This window comes from Macrobrachium nipponense, chromosome 19 (assembly GCF_015104395.2).
Source record: "Macrobrachium nipponense isolate FS-2020 chromosome 19, ASM1510439v2, whole genome shotgun sequence".
In the NCBI taxonomy this organism is placed as follows: Eukaryota; Metazoa; Arthropoda; class Malacostraca; order Decapoda; family Palaemonidae; genus Macrobrachium; species Macrobrachium nipponense.
The window spans coordinates 31,431,599-31,455,921 of record NC_061088.1 but is presented as its reverse complement, the minus strand read 5'-3'; the positions used below and the strand labels follow the sequence as shown (position 1 = coordinate 31,455,921).

Here is a 24,323-nt window from a genome sequence, read left to right as displayed (position 1 = left end):
TATTTGTTCTTGATTTTTTAGTATTCACTTCAGTGCAGCAATAAACATGAAAAACTATATCATTTACAACGCAATTAGTACATATAATCAACATTATGACAAATGACGAAAACCTGCGTAATTTAGTAGACTTTCCCTATACTTTCCGTATGTTTACAAAATACATAGATAATAAATGATTCCCTACCATCCACGTTTGCTAGAATATTATTCATCTCTAATCAAAGTCTCGTTCGGTATCATCTTAAAACAGGTCAATATATATATATATATATATATATATATATATATATATATATATATATATATATATATATATATATATATATATATATATATATATATATATGGTGGCCTTTTCCTCCCAGGTGAGGCTAGAATGAATTTCTCGATTGTAACAACTGCGGTTATACTGCACAGGCTCTACTCTGCCCCCTTCCCTTCAACCAAATGCTCCCAAAGGAAAGAGAATAATGACAGCTTAAGTATCGAGGTCTCCTCCGAAATTATATATATATATATATATATATATATATATATATATATATATATATATATATATTCTACATTATAGACATATACATATATTATACATACATACATACATACATACATACATATATATAATTATATATATATATATATATCTATATATATATTATATATTATATACACACAATATACACAAAAATCTTTGCTCTTCTTGCGAGTGTGATTCGGAGAGAGTGAGAGAGAGGTACAAATAAAAGCCGATAGACGGCACTCGACGAAACGAAACAAGCGGTCAGAAACGGAAACCAAACAACACAAAACACCGCAGTAGGAGAGTTATTATGCAGGATTGTTGGAGGGATCATCGGTCAAAACAATTATCATTAACTGTGGTCGGCTGCCTCTACGCTATGGGGGATGGGGAAAGATACCTCTTCTCTCTCCCGTATATAATAACACATTTCCTCGATTCTGAAAAATTCTATCAAATCTCCAACCGCGCCTCTCCCATTCTTAGGCCCCCCCCCCTCCTTCTCTCTCTCTCTCTCTCTATATATATATATATATATATATATATATATATATATATATATATATATATATATATATATATATATATATTATATCCCTCATAAAGACCACCATCTGGATATTAGAAGACCATTTCCCCTTATTATCTCAACGTTTGAGAGTTTTAATCCTTCCCCGACGATAATGAAACTGGCTTCCGGCTGTTGACCACATTAGCGCTGTCTAAAACATTCGTTAAACCCCTGCAATTACCTGCAAGGGATTTAATTACAGCTCCTTTTTAACTTCCACAAGTTAATCACTAATATATATTTCATTGACACATGATAATATGCTTACATCTTGAATATTTTTTCATAAACATCCTCTCCATTATAATATGAAATCAAATAACACCTTAATATTATCATATAAAAGATATTCAATCGTGATTTTACTGCGCATATGATTTGTAAGACTACTATATCATGAATCTTTCAAACCCAAGTGGCAAAAATTTAAGTGACTGAAATATGTCTGAATCAAAATACGAAATTATAATTGTACTTGGACTTGATTGCTTTCCTAAGGGCGGCTACGACAGGATAAAGAACCCCGGCTCAGGAAGATCATCTTGACCAACAACCAAATAATTCAAGATATTTTTCACAAGTGGAGCAAGGATCACGTCATGAGACAATCTACAACAACTGAGAAAGATAAAAGGTTCATTGCCATGGCGAATTTTTGTGAAAAGAGAAAGATAAGACTGGTATATCTAATCAATTAGGCCAAAACACATACACACGCACCAGAGAGAGAGAGAGAGAGAGAGAGAGAGAGAGAGAGAGAGAGAGAGAGAGAGAGAGAGAGAGAGTTATTAAGTGACGACCAATCTGCCTCTCATGGCATAATGAAAACCTAAAACCGAGAACTCCATATCCTATAAGTTAATGTCATGAGGACGTTCGTATGAAATACCATTATTTGCCACCACTTCAACTAAATTCCATTAATTTACAGTGGAAATGAAAGCCAATCTTATCTATGTCGCGCCACAGAAACAGCATCTTACCATAAATCGACTGTAAGGATGAATAAAGTATCCTTCTCAGAAACGACGCAGTTCCTACTGAAAAGCCATGAATAATTACACAGGCTTCCCAGGACTAGGCTGAAAACATGCTTCTAGGGAATTGCTGTGTATACAGTCCGTTGGAGGCCGCTTCTTAATAGGACAGTCTTCTCTTACATTCTTTCCGGGTAGCTTCTTTTGAGTTACACACACAATGAGGAAATATCCTCTACTTTTCCCACCAGAGAACTGCGTCGTATTTACCATTTTTCCATCAATACTCAAGCATCCATATTCATGACCTTTCTGGGTATTCCTGGCCGCTCTTTCTCGGAAATTAAAACAGCTCATAAATAAGTCATTTTTTATTCTGGAGTTCATCCTTCTCCTGAAAGAGTGCACATTATTCCAAACAAAATTTATGAGCACATTTGAAAATAGCCAGACTTTCTCACAAGTGGCTACTTCACGGACCCCACAAAAACCATCCTTTATTTTAATAGTTTCCGACGACCCTCAAAAATATGAAAATCAAAAGTGATATAATTATCTATTTGCAACAAAAAACCCTCGAGTTTATTTTATCTTTTCTTCCATTCGTTTAAACGATCCGCACAGCCGTGATTCAGATAATGATTAAATTAACATAGACAGAAACGTCCAGGAAAAAAACGTCCCCTTAATTACAATTACAGGTTAACCAGGAGGCAGAATAACAGAAGTGGCGAACGGCCAGGGGCAGCCAACCCTCCCGACCTCTTCCCCGAGAATCAGGGCAGCCCATTCTGAATGGCAAGCTGTTTCCAGCTGCAAGGAGCCTTAATGAACATTATAGGCAGTATATTTACCTTTCCCTTTCGTACTAATTACCTTGGTCGCCCCAAAATCCCACAGCGGCGCCATCAGCACCATTTGTAAGGTTCTGGTTCTGGGTGACCGGGTCGCGTTTGGGGGCCGAATACAGCGTCTCTATTTCGGGCGTGACTTTCCGGTTTTTACTAGTTTTTACAATAAATGTTTGAAAAATATACTCCTATTTACGAAGCGATTGTAAAAAGTTTGGGGTAAGATCCAGTGACTTTTGGAGTTGATTTCTCTCTCTCTCTCTCTCTCGTCTCTCTCTCTCTCTCTCTCTCTCTCTATATATATATATATATATATATATATATATATATATATATATATATATTATATATATATATATATACACACACACACACACACATATATATATATATATATATATATATATATATATAAAAAATGTAATGTAAATATAGATAAATGTTTTAATCTATATTATACAAAATTGGCACATCTTTAGCTCAAGTAAAGCAGGGATTAATTACAGACTGAAATACGTGACCTCGTTTTTTGTGTGTGAAGGAGAGCGGCCCCTTTAACAGTGCTACTGGCATAAGGATACCCGAAGACGTGAGTGGCGGTACGGCACTACTAGCGCTGAGGGCGGCGAGACGAAATGCAGCAGGGGGCGCTGAAGGACGAAGAGGACGCAGGAGGAATTTACTCGAGAACGACTGAACGAAAATCGTCATACACGCACACACACACACACACACACATATATATATATATATATATATATATATATAGAGAGAGAGAGAGAGAGAGAGAGAGAGAGAGAGAGAGAGAGAATATGCCTTTCTGTACTAATAATCCTACCAGGCCCTGAAGAAAAGATTTGAAGTCGTCCTCCAAAACTTCCGAAACTGAGAGAGAGAGAGAGAGAGAGAGAGAGAGAGAGAGAGAGAGAGAGAGAGAGAGAACGCCACTTCCAATCATTCACACAAGTACGTATACCCGGAAACTCAAAACAGTTGGATCGAAATGACCGAGAGAGCTGGGGAGGGCGGAGCGAACCCCATCACGGGCCAATATCCAAAAACCCAGCCAAGGTTTCCCCAAGAGGGGAAACTAGGTGAATGGGACTTAGCAGCAGCGGCGAGGTAGTACCTCTTCTTCTGCGCAGTGGGTTACGGCTTCTATACCCTTCGAACTCTGCAATTGATCGTCGGTTCTTCCTCCGAGGGAAAATGAACATGTGCTGGCGGAAGGAGGAGCTGAAGGAAAAAAGGCAAATTGGAGGAGAGAAATGGAAGGAGGAGGAGGAGGAGGAGGAGGAGGAGGCGGAAGAATAAGAGAACGGGGAACAAAAGAGAAGGATGGAGAAGTAATAGGAAGAAAATAAACACGTAGCGAAAATATGAAGAATGATTCCCTCTCCTGCATAAAATATTTAAGAGGGAAAGCCAGCGGGAAGGTAGGCCCTGCCTGCTCTTCCCTCGCGAAGATGATCAACTCTGAAAATGAAGGGGGGGGGGGGGGGGGGGAATGTCTACACAGCAAAATATCCTCCGGAACTCCCAAAAAAAGGACGATTTCCAGCAAGATGGCTATGAGGATGACTAGTAACTACTATACTCCTTATCATCCTTGGAGGAAACGTGCTCCTCTCTTCTCCTCCACCTCCCTATAGGTCGTCATCATCGGGAGGAGGAGGAGGAGGAATAGACGGAGGAAGAGGTGAAAAAAAAGGGAAAGGAAGCTGGGAATCTTCCCACTGAGATACACTTTCACAAGCTGGACGTGTGGCCCTATATAACACGATGATGGCATCTGAAGGTGGCCGAGGACGAGGTAGAGGGCAGTGGGTGGTTGGTGGAGGAGGAGCAGGAGTAGGAGGAGGACATGCGGTGGGCGTTGGAGTTTGGGCGAATCAATAGCTTGGAAGGTGGTAGAGAGAGAGAGAGAGAGAGAGAGAAGAGCGGTCGATGATGGTGGACGGGACGGGTGTACCTCGCTCCCGTGGGGGAGGTATGCACGAGGGAGGGAGCGCATGGTGGAAGACGGGGAGGGAGGGAGGGAGGGAGGGAAGAAGTGGGGCAGGGAGACCTCTGTGTTTACAAACACTGGCTGCCAGCTGATTCTCTCTCTTTCTCTCCCTCCCTCCCTCTCTCTCTCTCTCTCTCTCTCTCTCTCCCCATCGCGCACCCAGGCCAATCTCTTTCTCCCACCCACACAGCACATACCATAACGCTTGTGTGTCTCTCCCATTTTCCCGATCATATTCCGACCCACGGAGGCAAAATGCACGAAATACAAAGAGAGCTTCGACAATGACAAAACCCGACGACAGTCTCTCTCTCTCTCTCTCTCTCTCTCTCTCTCTCTCTCTCTCTCTCTCTCTCTCATCAACACAGTAATTGTCACGTCGCAAACCATTTCACTGGCCAGCCAACAGAGGCAAGCTCCTGTGCTGGCATAAAGCCAAGTGGATCTAGAGCAACAAGCTTGTCAGTGAAACCGTTTCCTGCAGTGTCAATCGGCATGACATTTGACCTTTGGTACAATCACACTTCCAATTCGTCATTGAAAAAAAAAAAAAAAAAAAAAAAAAAAAAAAAAAAAAAAAGTCACGATGGGGAACTGACATAGATATGAACAAAATTCAACGCTTCCGTATTTACAAATATGTCGAGCATGGTCAATACATCAACAACAATAATAATGTATATAAGCCGTTCTCGCTTTATAAAAATTATATACTTCGAATCACAGATTAATTCGGTTGAGCCACGAAATTCAAAATACATTGTAAGTGCTTTATGCTGACGAAATAGAAATGCTTTACAAACAAATGAAGTATTTTACTGTTGGTATTCATATGAAATTATTCCCATTCATCTCTCTCTCTCTCTCTTTTTGAATGACCATTTTGCACACAATCCAGCCTTTCATTACCCCCAAGAACGGAAGGGGTGAGGGAGTTGGACGTTCGCTTCTACTTTGGCACTCCATGGCACTCAACCATGCCCTTAGCCCATGACACCTGCGCTGTCCTCTCTTCTTGGCTACGTTCCTAGAAACAAGGTGTACCCTCCTCTCTCTCTCTCTCTCTCTCTCTCTCTCTCTCTCTCTCTCTCTCTCTCTCTCTCATTCTGTTTGTCTATTTCATCTCCTTCATCAACCTATCTTTTTATGTCTTTTTCTTACTTTAATCATTCCACGTTTCCCTCCTATATCACGGGCGGAAGTTTCTCTTTCTCTTGTCGTATAATATAAATCTTCTCTCTCTTTCTCTCTCTCTCATTTACCATTTGCGTGTCATTTCTAATTATCAAAATGTAACAAATGCATGAACATAATTACCGACAAAATATACTGCAAGAGCCCAGTTCTATCTATAGGAAATTCTTCAGTAATGGCAAAATTTGAAAAGCAAGTTGACTGCACCTCTCTAATACCGTGATAACAATAAGGTCGCCATCAAGACTAATTCTACGCAGTTTCTTTACCTTGATCGGCTCAAGTCAAGTATTTCCTGAAATATCAATATGCATTCTTGATTCCCCTGTGGCCCGAATATGCATATTAGCCTCCAAACCTGCCTAAAATTATTATGGTAAAATTCAGCTACAATTGAAGATTCTCCCCAATTTCCTTAATTAACCGCGTTATTTTGTTTATAAGGTATTTGTTGCCTATGAATACAGGGCGTCATTGTTTGTTTGTATGGTGTTTTTACGTTGCATGGAACCCGTGGTTATTCAGAAACGGGACCAACGGCTTTACGTGACTTCCGAACCACGTCGAGAGTGAACTTCTATCACCAGAAATACACATCTCTCACTCCTCAATGGAATGGCCGAGAATCGAACCAACGACCACCGAGGTGAGAAGCAAACACCAAACCAACCACGCCACTGAGGCGTCATGTATATACCATTGTTCAACAGGAATTGCTGAAGATCAACTGTTCGAAAAGTGAGCATCTGCTCTCATACACACAAACATACACATCTCATATATTGATAAGCAGGTATACTTTTTCATCAGTAATGATGAACATATGTTGTCATCTGTGAGCTATAGAGTTCAACAACTCTGCCCCAATAGATTTCCAAGCTCTATTTCTAAAAGCACTTTTCTGTTCAATATTTTACTATTTTACACTGTCTCAAATAAAAGAAATTTAATAGTAAGTAAACCACACATTTAAATAAAATTAAATAAACATAAAGCGACTGGATCCTACGAAAGGATATTTTATATAAATAAAAGTACATACAAACATATTAGCTACATTTCCAGTTCTAACACCTAACATCAGGAATATATACAAAGCAAAAAAAAAAAAAAAAAAAAAAAAGTAAAATGAACTGAAGTAAACACAAAATACCCTTAATTCGCTGGCCTTTGGGTTTCAGCATGAACCACTTCTCCCAAAATTATACCCAAAATAAACCATAAAATAGGTTCCAATTTTACCGAGACTTTGGCTCCAATAACCTATTTGTACCTACGGACTCGTACCAGCGTAACGTAGGTACCACTTGGCAAAGGCAGAGGATTGCAACGTACTACACTGGGACTGGATATTGGGGTAGTGGGGGCTGGGGCAACCCTGATCTCCTGCCCAAAACCATCACATCCCAATGTCGATCACAGAAAGCCAATGGAACCATTAAATTTCAGGCTGGGTTTACAGAACTATACGAGTTTGAATTTAATGACGCGAGATGAAGGAACAATTTTCTATGTTACGAGACTCTCTCTCTCTCTCTCTCTCTCTCTTCTCTCTCTCTCTCTCTCTCTCTCTCTCTCTCTCTCTCTCTCATTCTTAACATTCAGCTTACTGTCTCGGTAAGTCTGCTATCTGTAAATCCTTAGCATCCAGAATATTCTGCTTACCATTCTGAACACACTCTCTCTCTCTCTGTCTCTATAAATATATATTATCATATATATATATATATATATATATATATATATATATATATAACATATATATATACATACACAAATTTCAAATAATTTCGCAATGGCATTCATTTAGTTTCAAATCCCCTCCCGCCATTGCGTTAAAATTTTTCTCTTTCTTCTGCCTTCTTTAGTACAACTCCAAACGTTTTCTTGCTTGCCTGCTCTTCTCATTTGTCTCGCCTAAACAATCTCTCTCTCTCTCTCTCTCTCTCTCTCTCTCTCTCTCTCTCTCTCTCTCTCTCTCTCTCTTGCGGTTAAGGGAAAAAAGGTGTGTGTGGTAAACTCAAGTCTGGTAAAGCGACAAAAGTGTGGTAAAGAAAATAAAGAGATAAAAGTGTAAATCGAACTCCTTTTTATTTGTAAAATGTCGAGACCTGGCATCTCGGGCTGTGTTAAGGCACCCACTAAAACATGATTTATAATATCCCGGAGATGCAGGAGGGCGCCAAAGATACCGCAAAACGACCAAGTATAAAATCCATATCAGAAGTATTTCAAGGTTTAAAGGCAGAAGAAAAAAAAATGACAAAAATGATAGGTATTCAATCGCAGAATTCTATACTAGCCGTTTACAAAATGTAAAATAACCCCATTACGAGAACACAAAAATTTCAATATTGCAGAGATAAATTTGTATTCCGAAAAAATATGGGCTGTTAATTGAATGATGACTGAGCAATCAATGACGGATGTAAATGACTGGGCGAACGAGAGGAATATAACGCTATCGGTCACGAATGAAATGCGAGGGAGATAACCAAAATAGCTCTCCGAGAGTTAAGTGAACTGGAAACCAGATAAGATGGCTGAGAGAGAGAGAGAGAGAGAGAGAGAGAGAGAGAGAGAGAGAGAGAGAGAGAGAGAGAGAGAGAGAGAGAGAGAGAGAGAGAGAGAGAGAGAGAGAGAGAGAGAATTTTCAACTCATGTAAAAGGTGAACCCAGCAATTCCTTTGTTTATAGATATTTAAAAAATAAAAAGTCATAAAAATAACCCTGATCAACCTAGGAAGGGCTCGATAAATGGTTTGAAAGAAGTGTTAGAAAAGATGGGCCTCGTACTCTTAGAAGCGGGAGTGTACCAACTAGACGTGGTGTGAATTGTGTACTTAGGGTTTGAAGTGCTGCTGATGAGTCTTCTGTGTATTTGTATGATGCACCTGATGTAGAAGTTTCCTTTGTAAGTTTAACCAGGACTCTGCCTGTAAACTATAAATAGGGCCTTGTTCGTTATCTTTTCTTTCCAATGGAGCCAAGTCACGGGGACTGGAAAAGTCTCAATATCGACAAAAAATAAAAAAATAAAAAAATAAAATGCTATATAAATGTCCTGATGCGTTGTAACCTGTCAGAAGAGTTACAAGGAGTAACAAGGATTAGGATGTCTCAAAGAATTGTTACTTCATCCGAGGAGACATCGTGCGCTCACTTATATCTCTAGGAGCAGGTTCCACTGTTCATTCACAATGTCCTCATGATTTTGTCTGGCTTTCTTTCAAATCTTCCTCGTATTCTTGTGCTCTGTAGCACGTATGCACGCATGCACGCAAACGCACACAAACACACGTTCATCGTCATCTACTGCGTCGCGTGACGCCAAAGGGCCTCCGTGAAGAAATTCCTCCGCCACTCCTCTCTTTCCTGTGCCTCGTCTCCCACAGATCTTCAGCCTCCCTCCTCAATCCTCATCTCTCTCATCCCAGCATATAAAGGTCTCCCCACTCATCTGGTGCCCACAGAAGCTCAGCTAATATGATTGCATACTATTTTCCCAGGGTCAGACCGAAGGTCACGTCCAAGCTAAGTCATACTTGCATAAACTATACAGATGGTAAATACTAGATTTATTGACAACTTCATATTTTCAAACAATTTCGATCTATCTGACTTCCAAATCTTATTCAGCTTTCCAATGTTTGATCTGTCTTTCCGAGTGTTTCACACTTGATTGTGAATCAAGAGAGCATATGTCAGATATCACTGTTAATGAAAATTTTAAATATTAAACCATTAATTTATCTACCCGTCTATATAAATATGTGATATATATATATATATATATATATATATATATATATATAATGTATATATATATATATATATATATATATATATATATATACAAACACACCCTCATTACACACACACACACACACACACACACATATATATATATATATATATATATATATATATATATATATATATATATATATATATATATCCTGCATACCCAAGAGTCTAGGCAGAACTACGAATTCCTCAAAGTTCCTAGCGAGTCCACAACCTGCACTAGAGAATATTAACCCAAAGGACGGGAGGGGATCATTAACACACGGAAAGAGGAAGGTGTGCGGGCGGGTGGGGGGGGGGGGGGGGGGGGGGGGTGGGGGGGGGGGGGGGGGGGGACTAGCCCACGTGACAAAAAAGTAAGCTAAAGGAACGAAGAGGGGCTAGAGGAAGGGGAAGAAGGGAAGGGGGGGAGGGGGAACAGGAAGGGAGAAGCAAAGGGATGGAAAAGAGAGAGGTGGATGACTCGGGAACTATCACAGGTATGTGCGAACGCACATAAGTGTACAGCGGATTATTTTAGTCGGGCCTTTCGACGCAGCCAAGAATATTTTTCCCACAAGAAAAATCCAAACCTCCGGACCACTACGGAGTTCTCTCTCTCTCTCTCTCTCGTCTCTCTCTCCTCTCTCTCTCCTCTCTCTCTCTCTCTCTCTCTCTCTCCTCCCACTTTCCTTGAAATTATTCTTGATCACATGATATTCCTGGCCTTAATTAAGGTTACTGATCTTCCTAACCAAAACTCAGGTATGCAAGAGATGCGGCCAAGCACCTAGATCCCCATATATATATATATATATATATATATATATATTATATATATATATATAGGATATATATATATATATATATATATATATTATATATATACATACATACATACACACAAACAGGGGCAACAGAAGTTATTCTTTACTGATGGATCTATGATGCAATCTTTTGCAGATCTGTCATTCGAGCCCCATCTCTCAACAAAACACGCGTACACCTACTAAAAATACACGTGTATATATATATATATTATATATATATATATATATATATATATATATATATATATATATATATATATATATATGAACATTGCGTCCTTGTGCCAGTAACTAGTCTACACCTAATTTGAAAACCCAACTGAAGCTGAAAGGAAAAGCTTTGTCCTCATCGTAAACAATTCCGACCGAACGTTAACAAAGTGAAAGCTAGAGAAATTATGCGCTAAAACGAGGAGCCCTTTCTTCAGTATCCGCCAAGGCTGTGCAAACCACGTCACCCCCCACCACCAACAAAGGCCCTTCTCTTCCTCACAGGTTACATTCACGTCTCTTATTTCTAGTCACACGGACATTTTTTGGGGGTAAAATTTTCTTAAAAGTCTACAGACGTCCTTCTGGGGTTCCCTGACAACAACTAGACAAACAAACAATAAAACCGGAAGTAAACCATTCCACCGAGCTTAAAATACAGAGCAAAATGGTAGTTCCATTTCGCAAAGCATTTCAAATATGTCAGCCACGTTCTAAAATGAGAGAGAGAGAGAGACAACACCATCCCAAATGCCGTTTTTGGAGCGTAATTCGTCCTACCAATCGCCGTAAAAAGACATTGTAGCGACCGACTCCAGCAACAGCAAAACCAGACTGAACCTTCTGCTACTGTCGTAAACAAGCTTATGGTGGCCCCTAAAAGAGTCAAAATGAAAAGAAAGTTTCGACTAAAATCACCTCGTTTTACTGGAAATTGACCCCAGGTTCTGGATACATCCGGTTCAGGCTAAAGGGAAGTATCTTTTGCACAACTTGGTTTAGATCAATACGTCAAAATACTTATTTCAACAATACTGATCACATAACAGTAGCCGCCTTCTATCGAAAACAGCTAACGTGTGTTCAACTGAATTGCATACAGAATTTAGCCTAAGCCAAAGGCCAAGCGCTGGGACCTATGAGGTCATTTCAGCGCTGAAACAGAAATTGACAATAAAAGGCTCGGAAGGTGTAACAGGAGGAAAACTTCGGAGTTGCACTATGAAAAACTGTAAGGAGAGGGTGGAAAGTAAGATGGAAGAAAGAGAATATGAAAGGAGGTACAGTAAAACGAACGAAAGGGTTGCAGCTAGGGGCCGAAGGGATGCTGCAAATAACCTTAAGTAATGCCTCAGTACACCGCATAAGGTGCACTAACGGCGCTACACCCTCACGGGTGTGTGTGTATTATCCTTCGTAACTCTACTCAAGAACACTGACCAACCATTAAAAATAAACACACAACCCCCCCATTAACACACTCATAACAAGGGCATCGGAAAGGGATAAATACAAACAATGCTGGGAGGCAAACATTCGATGCGTTGCAAAAGAAAGAATAAACGCAAGCTTATCAAAACGAGGTAACGATACAACTTAAAATTAGAAGAGACGAAGAGCGGGAGAAGAAAGTCAACAGACAAATCGTCCAAACAAAACAAAAGTGAACTCAGAATAGCGCCTTGCGGTCTGCTTCAGCGTTGTCAGGAGAGGCGATTCAGGATGTGATGGAAGCGTACGCTCATAACAAAATAAACACGTTGCCCACCATCACACAAAGGAGGTTGGCGCTCAATCTAGCTGCTCGAATCAGAGAGAGAGAGAGAGAGAGAGAATCGTGTATTTATTAATGCATACATCTCTTTTTACTTCCCACTTTATATGCCATTTTCAGCACATACTAATCGACCGTAAAGTACATTCCAAAACATCAGTTTCTGAGAGAGAGAGAGAGAGAGAGAGAGAGCGAATAATATCAATTACTATATAATATATAAACTATAAATCTATATTAAATATATATATATTATATATATATATATATATAAATAGATATATAATATTTGGCAACTTGACTCAAGAGATAGATGGCAGCCATGACACTAACTGCGTACTTCTCACTCAAGGGGCACATAAATAAGAATTACTTGACTTTTTCATCGAAAGCACAGCACTCGAGACAGACAAACCACGGATCACGAGATAGTGAGAGAGTAAATATTTCTGACAGGTTATATCTGTGTCAAAATTAAACACTGGATTCAGAATACCGTTAATACTACCGATAAAACCAAGGTTATTATTTACTTATATTTCAAAATAAAGTAATTCTATCAACATCAACGGACGGGATGCTCGTGCATTGACGCCCACGTCCAAAAATAAGACAAATGAAAATCTCGATTGCACATCAAGTGTACAACACTGACATCGCCAAAGGATACTCAAGACAAAGCTATCCATAATAAATTAACTTGAGCCAAAGCTATCCATAGTAAAATATTTTGAGACTAACCATCAACATACACACAACACCGAACTTGTATCCCGGTCGAATGTTCCACAATACAGACGTTGCGAGAGGGGAACCCTTACGAGTTTCCTACAAGAATTGAAAAATCATTAAATTATAAACGACGACGATCTTGTAACTGCCACCGAAAGCATACATAAAGAATCCACTATCTACAATTAAGAATGACAATAAAAGTAAATATCACCAACAATGATCAATACTGACACCTCCTCTACCCTTTAGACGATTAGCCTAGTAAGCATTGCAAATACGTTAAAGGAATACCACCACCACTGGTAATAAGTGGCATCATTATACTGTATGGAGGTCTCCACGGGTCACAGATATCAATACCATTTATCGCAATTTATAGATACACCACTCCTTTATCTTAAACGGCCAGATAATTTTCATTTCTGTCTCCAAAAAGGAAACTGTGCCTTCCCTTCTATTTGCAATAGCGAAGTACTCTGAATATCTATCCCAGCACACAATTATTAACAAAAAATATTATGTATACAGTATGTAGAGTGATGTACATTTTTACAACACAAAAACAGCCGTTTACTTTAGGGTTGACAACTAAATGAGCTTACCGACTGTACTGAGAACATCCATATACTGATATACCCTCACGTGCTACGACAACCATACACCCCTCTACTCCTCTCTCTCTTACATGTATGTGCGTCTCTTATTATCCCAAGAGAACATTATCGTTGCATTACACCTCCTCAGCATAACGATACCCAATCATTATTCTTCTTCCTTCCTTCACCAGGAAGACACTCACGAATAACAGTGACAATAGCAAACGCAGACAATCCATATTCGCTCTTAAGCACACTAATAAGTTCGCCAGTCTTTTCTCTTCGTCAGGACAAATATTTCTAAAGCCAACTCCAACAAACAAATGCCTTTTCCCTCACCAACACGCCGAAGTAAACAGACTCCTATTGGAAGACACTACGCAACGGAGTTCAATTCCCTTGGGTCATTTTCTCTAGGTCCAGTGTAACAGATACTCCGAGATCTTGTAGCCAATTAGGCGAAATATAAATCTGACGCTAACTGCCACTCTCCGGCCGCAATTATACCCAAATTAACATGAGATTAAAACCGAATAATAGGAAGTTTACACAGAACGTGGGCTTGATTAGCTTTAATTGCATGTTAGACCAAATCTATGCACGTACTTAAGAGCACTATCTCTCTCTCTCTCTCTTTACTCTCCTCCTCATCTTCTCTCTCTCTCTCATATATCGAGTATATATCTATATTCTATATATATATATATATAGATAAATCTATATATAAACATTTCTGCATATGGGATTCTTCACTCATCCATAAGTTGCAAAACGAAATTTTCGAGTTGATTTGCTAATAGGAAAACGGCCTACATACATACATACACACACATCATTTATTAAAACTACTACATAAAATTTCTGCAAGAAACCACTTCATTGACTTCAACTTGGCATAGTCTACCGTATAAGAAAAAAAAATATGACGACGTTAACGCAAACTACATATCGCTTTGCTGTTGTTATCAAGAGCAGTGTACAGGGGGGGGGGGGTGGAGAGACAAAACCTTTAACATCTCAGCCTGGTCAAAGCAATCTAGACCACGACCAATACGTTAACAATTTCTCTCTCTTTTTCTCCACTTATTTACGAATGACGCAAAGCCGCTGAGGTCTCTTCCTACTTAAGAAGTCTGGTGCACCCAGAACTGAATGTCTCAACTTCAAATTAAATATATTAAGCGAGCAAGTCCCCAAACTAGGCCAATTGCGTTGAAAATAACCACATAGGCCTAAATGAAATCAGTCAACTCTTACAGAAGTCAGTTGGCCGCTTGCATGATTCCCTTGCAAAGGAGAGCCTCGCGGTGCTGCAGCAAAGATCACCATAACAAAATTAAAAAAAAAAAAAAAAAAAAAAAAAGACAGGAGGAGGGAAAGGGAAGAGGAACGCGTCTAGCACAAGAACCATCACATATTTTGTCTTTCAATATGGACGCCTGGTCATTTTAGAAGCACCTCACCCGGGTCGTTCCTTTTGACCTGCTTGTTCTCCACTAATCATTTACTGCTTCCGTCTTGGTGTTTTCGCTTCTTCACATTTGGGCCAAATGAAGACATATATCTGTTCCCTGATACCTTGGAATTCTCTCGTATCATCCATTTTCCCGGTCAACAATTTTTGAATCCTTCCTGGACCGTGCAGTAGCCACTAGGCTACTCGGAGAAAATGAAATCCAGCAGCTTTTCTTGATATCATACAAAGCTGATCGCAGAGGGAAAGAGCGTAAAGTAGTCGGCCCAATTATTCATATTTCAGTACCATTTGGGTAACTAGTCTATCAAAAAGGTTTTCTTTACACTATCAAAGATCCCACTGGAAAGAAATCTCGTTAAATACGTAAGAACACATCTGTAAAAGGCAGATGTCGCATTCACATTCGGCGTAGTTGCACAAAACGTTCAGTGCAATTTTCTATTCAAGTTAATTGCAGGCCTCCTCAATTGATGTCAACTACCCTCTCTCTCTCTCTCTCTCTCTCTCTCTCTCTCTCTCTCTCTCTCTCTCTCTCTCTCTCTCTCTCTCTCTCTCTCTCTCTCTCCCTTTTCGTGAGCTCTGGCAAAAATTCTCTCATGCATTTCAGAATATCCGACAACACTCCCGGAAGCACTTTTGTTAAGTGTTCTCTCTCTCTCTCTCTCTCTCTAGATCACTCACGAAGATTAACCACAAGAAAAATATCTTGACGATCACGGCCTTAGCCGGTGCCCTGTGTGTGTGTGTGTGTGTGTGTGTGTGTGTGTGTGTGTGTGTGAGAGAGAGAGAGAGAGAGAGAGAGATTAGGAGGAGGAGAGAGAGAGAGAGAGAGTTACAACAATAAACCACTCCCTCAACTCCCATCATGTCAGGTACATATTTAATTTCCCTTAAAGTTCAACCACCTTTGAAAGTAGACTGGAAAATCCACTTTAGGAACACGTACGAAAAAAAAAGGGGGGGGGGGGGTGGGGGGGGGAGAATTTGGAGTGAAGGAAAAGGAAGGGGGGGGGGGGGTAGGCTGGAGCTTCAATACATATAATAATCAAAGCCTCCAGGATGTAAACAAAGGCATGACCTTACAGCAATGGATGTTATTACACAATCAGATCTTTAAAGCAGACGACGCGATTGGTCTGGAACGGCCTAGACCGAAACGCAGATCTGTACAGTAGGTCCTGTTTCGGGACTGCTGTCCGGTCGTCTCGTTCAAAAGACGCCTTTTTTGTCGTTCCGAAAAGCCTTTAATCCACAAACTTCCATTTACTAACAAATGAAGAAATCTCATGTCTTCTGGAGATCTCGCTCTGCAGAACAAAGCGTAATTTCTAAAATAAGGAAAGCTGCCAATTCAGTAACAAGAGGGAAACTGCATTTCAATAACAGCTTTCCTTAACCGCTTGAGCATCACATAAAACACGCCCCCCCCCCCTTCAAAAAAAAACTTACCATACGGAAAACACACCATGAAATAATCCTATTCATAAAACACGTAGCATAAAAAATAAAAGACATACCAGTACATAAGACATCTTTCAAACACGAAAATTCGTTAAAAAATCAGTCCAAAAATTTAGCTTACTTTCCATTTTCTTTTATGTTTAGCCTAAATTTCGTCAAAACCTAAAAAATTGCTTATCAAATAAGTAACCCATTTTTTATAACTAAACATTTTATATCTATATTTTTTCAGAACTACTACAGAACTTGGAAGTTCCACGCTGGACGAGTGGTTTTCGAGCTCGGCTGCCAATCCGGTGGTCGGCAGTTCGATTCCCTGCTCTGCCAACGCGGACTCAGAGGAATTTATTTCTGGTGATAGAAATTCATTTCTCGATACAGTGTGGTTCGGATCCCACAATAAACTGTAGTTCCCGTTGCTAGGTAACCAATTGGTTCCTAGACGCGTATAAATATCTAATCCTTCGGGCCAGCCCTAGAAGAGCTGTTAATCAAGCTCAGTGGTCTGGTTAAACTAAGATATACTTAACTACAGAACTTGGCCCTGCATCCAGATAAATCGGGATATTCATTTCACTGAAAAATATATAAACCTAATAACTTTCTATGGAGGCGTTGAGGCCTATTAAAAAGTTCTCACCCCAGAGAAACACATACCGGTTCAAAAATAGAGTAAACCTTCATCTGCAACCAAGAGGAAACTTGTCTATTCAAAGGCAGTTTTTATTCTTATAAAGAACCGCGCGCCTATTCGGCAACGCTCGTTCACAGTGGAATGGATACCTATTCAATAAAACGAGCTTTTCCCTTTCAAACAACCGAAGGTGTACTTTTGCCAAGCCATCGACTATCCGTAATCAAAGATGATGAATGTACGAAGGCCTAACATCAGAACACATCTTGGATGCAGACTTATCGAAGTAAGCCTATCCCAATAGAGGGTTTCTATCCATAAACAAGGGTAAATAGGCCTACCGTACTTACAAATACACTCATGAGGTAATCCTATCAAAAAACAAGTGGACATTTCTACCAATAAGGTAAAAAAAGGCCTATCATAATGAGCACATTACCCCATCCTATTACATAATCATTCTTAGCGCATACGGAATAGGCCTAAAGGCCCAGACTCTAGAAGTCTACACAGAAGTTATTCCACGAAAGCTTCTGGAATATGAAACAATTTGTCACTATAATGAGTTCTGTCGAGTTCAAGTACGACCATTAATTTCTCAGCTATTGTACCGTGAGTTCTAAGTTCTTTATTCTTTTGTTATTTATTTCCTATACTTGAAAGATATCTATGCACTTTTGACAATTCACGAGAACAGAATTAATTAGCAATTTCTCTAGGGTAAGGCTTTGATCAGGTTTGCTTCATTCATCCCACCCCCAAAAATTAATTAAATAATAATAAGTTGAAAAAAGTCAGCAGCCACATACAAATATGGATAAACTATTTCCAATGTTAAATGACTCTAGGGTTGAGAACCTACGTACCTTTTTAAACAATGCCTCACCACCTCCACTCACACACCAACGTATGTCTGGATGGATAAATTTATCCCGAATTACCACAACCATAGTATAACTCTGGAAATACTACCACTAATACACACATTAATTCTATGTAAACACTAAACTCACGACAAACGCACAGGCCTTTGCCCTGCTCATTGTCTGTAATATACTAAATACAAGGCTCTGTATAGTACAATAACACGTATTATGCACTAGATCCTTTGTATATAGGCATGGAAACAAATGCACAATTCACTAGTTTCTTGAGACAGGAAGGCTTTTGTGCCTACGGCTATAATAGCAAATGTATAAAAATATGTAAAGTGCTAAGCATTTGCGTAAGTAGGCTGTATGAGTTCACAATAAAAAGATCAAACCATTCATTGTCATCTAAGAATTAGACGAAGAGCTGAAGTTGAAAAATAATCACCCGTACCGTACTTTCGCACTCGCAAACGATTTATAACTACACTTTTCATCGAATATTAGGTATTTACCCTCCGCACGATAAGCAACAGAGAGAGAGAGAGAGAGAGAGAGAGAGAGAGAGAGAGAGAGAGAGAGAGAGAGAGAGAGAATGGGCCTTACGCCATGAAAACAAGGTTGTTGTAGGCTGTTGAAGACTCAGCAATGCTTAAAGGAATTTTGTTATAAATAACCAAGAGACGCACCCAATCACAATCTCCTCCCACATACGTGGAAAAACAGAAGTAATTGCATGTGGCGATCACTAACGTACTGGATAATTTCATGAACACAATGCTTCACCTTCACCACAAACACAGGCACTAACACAACTATTTTCTTGGAAGACGCAAAATCGTACGCTGTTTTTTTCTCTCTCTCTTTTTCCTTACAACGAAAAATATTTTCTAGAACGAACCTCAAGCCACTTTCACTGTCTTCTATGCGGTTTTGTTGAAACTCTCCTTCGCGAACACACAAGCACTTATCACTTCAATCTGTGCTGGTTAAGAGAACGCAAAGAGTTAATCCCACATATAATCCCACATCGGAGACAAACAAAACGATTGGCACCTCGTTTTCGAATCACAAGAAACAACGGAGTTTAAACTCTTCCTTACCTTGGCTGTGATGTTCAGCGACCAGAAACATTGCAACCACCAACGACGAAATTCTATCGACGATGAAACAGTTTATTTTCGTTATGTTGTCGTTAACCGTTCGGGTGACAAAAGGTAGCGACAAAACTTATCGACGACGACAAAAGGACGATTGTGTAGGTGTTAATATGTCTTCCCTGTGTATACACACACACTGTGTGGTTTGGTCTAACCAGTGTATCTCTATTCTCACATCTCACGCGGTAGAAAGCCCAACCAACAGTCACCCCTACCCATCACATACCGGGACCACCCCACCAACACCCCATCCCAAATAAAGCCCTACCTCCCTACTCTTCTGGCCCAGCTTTCACCCACTCTCTCTCTCTCTCTCTCTCTCTCTCTCTCTCTCTCTCTCTCTCTCTCTCTCTCTCTCTTATATATTTGGCGCCTTCCTAATGCATACCTCGATTGTTCTTTGCAGCATTTATAATCGTGGTAATTTCTTTCTCTATGGCAGGCGCCTTTCCGTGATGCGATGCCAGTTTAATATATATATATATACATTATATACTATATATATATATATATTAATGTTTCTATCTATACATATACATAAATACGTATATATATTATATATTATACTCAAAACAGAACTTTAGAAGGTATGAACAAAAGATATGATTATCAATGAACAAAACATACTCTACTGATACTGGCAATGCACGCTAACTCTATTCTCGCATGTTGAGAGAGAGAGAGAGAGAGAGAGAGAGAGAGAGAGAGAGAGAGAGAGAGAGAGAGAGAGAGAGAGACTCGACATCTAAGGACTGGAATTGAATGCCAAGTTCAATGTTGCTAATCCATTAGCCTGTAACTGTTATTAAGGACAATTAAAAGTTTCCTCTAACCCGTATCTAATGCGAACACTTATCTCTCATTCTTATATACTAATTGTATTGGTAGTTCTACAAAGATTCTTTTGATCTTTAACCAGAACTTCAATTACTGGTAACGTTTACCTTCGGGGAAAATGAAAGTAACAATGTGAGAGAGAAAGAGAGATTTTGCAGTTTCCATGTATGTATGTATGTATGTATGTATATATATATATATATATATATATAATATATATATATATATATAGTTTTTCTCATGAAAGAAAACCCTATATTTTAGGAGTTTATGGTGTCTAGGATTTTAGGAGATATGGACTGATTTGGAGTGGGTGGAACATTAGTTTTCTCTATATTTATACACACACACACACACACACACACACACACACACACACACATATATATATATATATAATTATAAAATTATATATAATATATTAATATATATATAAAGAAAACTAATGTTCCACCCACTCCAATTCAGTCCATATCTCCTAAAATCCTAGACACCATAAACTCCTAAACAGGGATTTCTTCCATGAGAAAAACTAATTCATTTTTTTATCGGAAGTTTCACCATGGCCATACATACAGTGCTACCGATGTTGCAACGAATTATCAAATAATGGGACTCTCATGGAGCAAGCGCAATGTTGCGAAACCAGAGTGACTGGTCATTCAGAAGAATGGCGTAATCGTACCGAAGTAATATTCTTAAAATCTTCAACATTGGAACTTTCATTATTACTGTAAATAGTGCTATCTGTATTACTATTACATTACAGATTATACATTTTCCTTACCAACATCACTGTCAAGGTTAAAGTTAACATTCGAATGGAATGCTTGTCATGACAACGATGTATTCCATGTATAGACCATACATTTACAATCATACAACTGTGTACTGTACGTGGATAGCGAGGCAAAGAGAATGAGTCTAGGCCTTCTACAAGCAGTGTTTATGATCATCGTCGTGGGAATATTTTTCACTATGTAATTTTACCGAGTTATTATCATTTCATTAAATTGTATATATAGTGGGAAATTTTATTTGGATATATCATCACAAGTAAGCTTCAACAACACAAGATTAAATTATATTCTTTTCCCAACCACAAAATGACAGATACCGAGAGAGATAACAAAGACGGATGACAACTGTCACAGTATCGCTCTCGCCCCAAGCATATTACCGAGGGTATTTGGTTTCTTTTGTAGCTTTCGAAAGTCGAGGAATGAGAGAACAGAGGATGTCTTTTCAGTTTTGACTAATATATTTTAGTATATGACGAACAGGCGTCTCATTGGGGAGTAGGGAAGGGGGGGGGGGGGTTAAACGTAAGTGTGTGTGTGTGTGTGTCGAGAGAGAGAGAGAGAGAGAGAGAGAGAGAGAGAGAGAGAGAGAGAATTTTGGAGCAGTTACACATTTCCGACGCTAACACTCGTCACTTCCTCTCGTTCCACAGTTTCTCGCATTGCTAACTTCACAGTTGATAATTGCCAAGGCTGGACACCAACTTTTTAACCGTTTTTACATTCAAAGGGAACTAACTACACGGCGAAGCTCCGCAAATTTACCTCGGCGCTACAGCGCCATGAGAGCGACGCCTGTCTACTGGTCTTGTTCAATGCCACACCATTTAGAAGCACGATAGGGCGCTGTCATTCTGAACGGAGTCGTCCATTTATCAATCTTTTAAGGGAACTCTCACGAGCGAAAAGCCGGCCATGACCATAGTCAGTGAGACGCCAATTTCAATGAAGAAGACGGAAAGAAAAAATCTTTTCCAGTTGTTTAATATCCAAAGCTTCACCGATTTTTTTTTATTTTATTTCATTGCCTCAGTTGAAATATCACCCTTAGGAGCGCACGAAAGTTTCTTGATGATTTTAGAAATATTTCCTATTTCAATTACGTCTACATGTCCCAGAATAGACAGACAAATACCTAACCTGCCACCATGATCAGTCTAGCTAGATACAGGTCGCTCTCCCTCTGTCTTCAAAGGTAGGCAGTGTTGGTTGGCATTTTTGACTTGGCGGGTTGCTGCTAATAAGGTTATGATGATGGTCGCTACGACAAGAATTAGGAAATGCACTATAAGCTACAAACTGAACGGACAACTGATTTAAAGTGTTTCTGCATACTTTCTCTGTTTATAAGTAAATTCGAGAGAGAGAGAGAGAGAGAGAGAATTATTACACGGGAGAAGACAAACGAACAGACTCAAAGGAGTGAGGGGGAGGGGAAGGAGGAAGGGAGACAAGACATAATAGAGGTGGGTTGGTTACGTGATGGGAGGAGGTGAGGGGGTGGAGGTGGAGGTGGACGAGGTGGAGGAGGAGGAGGAGGACAAAAGGAGGAGTCAGCCAGCACTGAATCGTCAAGGGCGGCTGGGTCAGGTTGTTGTTGATGTTGCTGTTGCGCGAACCGTTTTTGTTTCACGTTGCCTCCGCTGCCGTTTCATGCAAAGCTGAGCCCTCCCTGGCAGTGGTGCATTCGTTGCGCATATGAGGAGACTCGATGTTGCGATAGACTGTCCTCGCTTGCTTGATAGATAGGATAAGAATTGCACTCTTAGATATGAGCTGGGAATGACCAGTTCAAGCAATAGAAATCCATACTTCAGGAATAAACCGACGACAAGAATCAGACCAAGGAAGTCAGACGTACTTCAAGACCTGACTCAAATTCATTTCGTCTGAGGAATAAGAAAATAATTTTACTTCAAATTACTTTGCAAAAGATCACTTATTACTAGTAGTCATAGTGTCACGTCATTAACTAAATGATTTCTAACAAAGCGACTTACACGGGGAAACAGGCCTAAACCGAATCATAACAGAACAGTCGTTTGGCAACCATTCTCCCCTGCTTGCACTTATATATATAGCATCATCAGCTAGGGTTGGCCAATGACGGATGGTCGAGGTTGTGCGAATGAGATAATGAACATTCACAACTATGCCTTTTTTTCTTCTTTTCTTAACTATGCCTTTATTTCTTCTTTTCTTAAGATAATCCACTAGCTCTAATGACCAATAGTTGCTGTTATTGTTGACAGCTCACTGTGAAAGAAGACTTGTTATTATGAGACCATATGGAAAGTTACAGACGATTAACGAAATAGTATGCATTCAATCTCTTCTAACCTGTGATGTTACTAAACAACCATATGCATGTTATGATAGTTCGTCTGTATATAATACATACACACAACACGCATAATATATATATAATATAATATATATATATATTATATATTATATATATATATAATGTATTTAACTTTGAGAACACACAAGTATTCGTTTCCTCGCTATAGGCTGAAATACCTTTATTTAACCAGTTCTCTCCACCTGCACCTTTCTGGGTACAACAATTCACTTCAACCCAAGTCACACTCCCCTCCCCCCACCCACCCACCCCCAAAAAAAAAGAGGGACAACCATCATCGCTGCGTCACTGCCTACATCGTGGTCAAGCTCCACTTCAACTCCTTTGTTCCCGAGGTCTGTGGTGAAGGAACTGTCCTAATCGCTGTGAACATGCTCTTACATAAAAATGCAACTTAGTTAATTTCACCAATAATAATAACAAGAGTGTTCTGAGACTGCAAACCTCCGACAGTCTAACTGCAGGTGTTGGCGAGTTTTTCTCAACCGAATATCTCCAGAGCAGAAAACACGGATTTTCACAAAATTTGGTGAAAGAACAAACGCACCAACCCATACCTTGGTCAGAAGAAATAATAGTGACGTCAGTATTATCGACACTGATGTTCGGTTAACAACAAAAATAAACAAGTAAAGTATATACACTAATCAAGGTCTTTGGAACCTTGATCCTAAATGTAATAAAATTATAAACCTGAAAATTCGGGGACCCCAAGGCTTTGCCAATTTTGAGCAACCTGGTCCCTTCAAAGAGATTGCTTCTCACCCAATTAACTACCGTACACTGCCATTCTTATCTCTAGTCAAACCTTATCATCTGTTGGCAGTTACAAGGCACCTCTTTTTGTAAAAATGTAAAAATTTACCCACAACTTTTTGCGTAAA

The 24,323-nt window shown here is 39.5% G+C and overlaps 1 protein-coding gene across 4 annotated transcripts in view; it reads right to left on the bottom strand.

Moving 5' to 3' along the window:
* Positions 1-24,323, bottom strand: part of LOC135215587 (protein yippee-like 2) — a 166,196-nt gene that overhangs the window by 129,452 nt on the left and 12,421 nt on the right. Inside the window, exon 1 of one of the 4 annotated variants that reach the window (XM_064250487.1) lies at positions 19,381-19,527. The exons of the other annotated variants lie outside the window; for them this stretch is intronic. Coding sequence (XP_064106557.1) covers positions 19,381-19,411 — 31 coding nt within the window. The 5' untranslated portion in view covers positions 19,412-19,527. Of the gene's footprint in view, positions 1-19,380; positions 19,528-24,323 lie in introns of those variants that run through there. 4 annotated transcript variants of the gene reach the window in all.